At 47.3% G+C, this 2,737-nt stretch overlaps 1 protein-coding gene across 1 annotated transcript in view; it reads left to right on the top strand.

The window, feature by feature from the left end:
• The window catches only part of LOC106959356 (uncharacterized), a 5,185-nt gene extending 3,159 nt beyond the window's left edge, over nt 1-2,026 (top strand). The window contains exon 2 of the mRNA XM_015051878.1: nt 651-2,026. Within this exon, the coding sequence (XP_014907364.1) occupies nt 651-2,003 (1,353 nt within the window). The 3' untranslated portion in view covers nt 2,004-2,026. The remainder of the gene's footprint in view (nt 1-650) is intronic.
• The last annotated feature ends 711 nt before the right edge of the window (nt 2,027-2,737 follow it).

The following is a 2,737-nucleotide window of genomic DNA, read 5'->3' as shown; positions in this document are numbered from 1 at the left end:
GTCACGGCCTGTTCACTCAATAACCAGCACAACGCAGAAAAGGATCCGGTTACACTTGGTGCCGTTTGACCCGCTGTATCGTCGAATCTCCGCTGCTGAAGCTGCTGCTCCGCTGCGCCTTTCCCACCTTTGATGTCTGGGCTCCGCCTTCGCTGCGCCGCGCGTCTTTGCCCTGCGCTTTGACTGGCAGGCGTTGGTTTGCTGTATCCTGGCAACAAAGTCAAGTTTCTGTTGCTCTGTTTTGTGTACCTTGTTTTATACAAGGGAAGTAAGTGAAAAACGACATATTTTTAATTTTGTCAATTTTTTTTATTGTTTTGGGAAAATAAACAATTTTGAAACAGTACATAATTGTATGAATAAAAAATAAAAAAAACAAATTTGAAGACAAGAAACCAGTCTGTTTATTATCCTTTGCCTGTAGATAAGTTGTTTTTTTTTTTTTTGCTGACTGACGTATTGTTCTTTTTAATAGTGTTTCTCTGTTACTGTTTGACAAAATGTGTGACACTGACGTCCCTTCTAAGGGTGATGAAGTGGACCGGAGGGTTACTTTTAGTTTGGGGAGGGGCCAACATTACATGTCTTTTGGAAGGGGTAGGCCTATGCCTTCTAGTGCATATGAATGTTCTGTTGATCAGTCTGAGCTGAACCCCCCACCTGTCCCTGCTGCTGCTTCTACACCCATTGGCAATGCAAGGTCTGACCTTAGCCAACTTGTTTCTACTGAGGCTCTGAGTGGGGTGATTGCTGATTTGGCTAAGCAGATTGGGGATGCCATTACAACAAACCTGAGTGGGCTAAACCCACAAAGTCAATCACAATCTCAGGTTGCTGACAGCCATCCCAGCGACCCGACCGATCAGTCACAAACAAGGTTTGTGGTTCAGTCTGATATCAGGGCACCACCATATTTCAAAGGTGACCACACTGACACTTTCTCCATCCAGGAATGGGAGGGTTTGATGAGATGTTATCTGTCAAGAATAAGATGTGTGAACCCTGTAGAAATGTGTGAGATCATCACATCCAGACTTATTGGGAAAGCTAGAGATGTGGTTCAGGTGTCGCTTCGCTGCCAGCCTCAGTCATGTAGTGACAAGTTAGTTTCTACTGTTTTTGATATTCTGAAACGCAACTTTGGTGAGCTGATCTTCTCCAGTTTACCAATGAGGGACTTCTATAATATCCTGCCTGCTGATGGGGAGACAGCCATGGACTACTGGATTCGACTGAACAAGTCTATTGAAGCAGCTGATGAGTGTTTGCGTAGAAGGGGGAAGCAGGTGGAGGATCCAGGAGCTGAAGTTGTTACAATGTTCATCAACCATTGTCCTGATCCTGGTCTAGCTCTTTCCTTCCAGCTGAAACCTATTGAGGAGTGGACTGCTGCTGAGGTCCAGAGCCGACTTGATAACCATGTTGCGAGCCTTAGGAAGCCAATGGTTACTACGAACAGGGCTGTTGGTTCATCTACAGGCCCTGCTGTTCTCTCCTGTCTTCCTCAGCTTGGTGCTCAGTCACCCAGTGCTGCGTTGCCAGCCGATGTGGCACCATTTGCTGTCCGTTATCCCCAAGCTGCTTTAGCATGTGATCGTTCTTCAGCTTCAGGGCCCTTATATCAGCAGCCACAGCAGCATGTTGCTCCACAACCGACTCCCTTTCAGAACGCAGGTCTACCCAAGCCAACTTTTTCTTCCAGTTCAGGAGTCGAACCACCTCATCAGATGGCAGAGATGTTTGATAAAGTTCTGTCTTTGTGTGCAGCTTCTCTTGCTACAAAACAACATGGTCAGCATATGGGGAGTTACACACGTGGTTCTAAACGTCCTCAGCATGCTCCATGTAGGGTTTGTTGCTCGGAGGAGCATACAACACATTCACACTGCAGACTGTTCAGACTGTGTCTCAACTGCTTCGGCTCAGGACACATTAAAAGGGATTGTCCTCAGCCTGCTCATCAAACACCGCAGCCGTCCTCCCAGTACCCTAGTTTAAACTAGAGAGCCCGTGTGATGAGAGGGGCGGCATGGGCAGTGTGGATAATACCCTCACAAATGCACTAGATGCACACTCTATTTATACAGAGTGTTGTAACGCTTCACCTGAGAACAGTGATGTGGTTTTCTTGGGGTCACAAAGAGTTCAGAGGGCTAGTGATTTGTTCTATGCCTCAGTTTCAGTGAGTGACCGATCTACACTGAGGGGTATGTTGGACTCTGGGAGTATGTCATGCACATTGAGCGTGGAGGCAGAGAGCAAACTAAGAGCCGCGGGTGTTGATTTGATCCCTCTTGCAGTCCCAGATAATGTGGTGCTCGTCGGGTGTGGTGGCCTTCTCACGCAGCCTCGATGCATCTATGAGTTGAACATTGAGATCTATGGCTTCAAATTTACAGTACCGACATTTTTGATACCTGGCCAACATGATGACTTCATCATTGGTAGCAATGTGCTCCGGCCCCTTATTCAAAGAATGAAAACTGATTCGAGGTACTGGGAACTCATTACATCAGACACTGCAAACCCAGAGTGTGAGGAGTTTTTGCAGCTGCTGAGTTGTGTTTCTCGGTGGTCAAACTCTACTTTACCTGACAAGATTGGAACGGTCAGGCTCAGACAGGCTGTCACCCTCCTTCCTCGTCAGGAGTATGTGGTTTGGGGGAAGCTTCCACCCACCTCACCACTGTCATTAGGGGGCACTGTGGTCGTTGAGCCATCATCTGCTCGTTCCACT

The sequence above is a fragment of the Poecilia latipinna genome, unplaced genomic scaffold (genome assembly GCF_001443285.1).
Source record: "Poecilia latipinna isolate Pla-1442-1.1 unplaced genomic scaffold, P_latipinna-1.0 Scaffold1072, whole genome shotgun sequence".
In the NCBI taxonomy this organism is placed as follows: Eukaryota; Metazoa; Chordata; class Actinopteri; order Cyprinodontiformes; family Poeciliidae; genus Poecilia; species Poecilia latipinna.
Note: the sequence above shows the minus strand (reverse complement) of the source record. Positions and strands in the feature narration are given on the sequence as shown.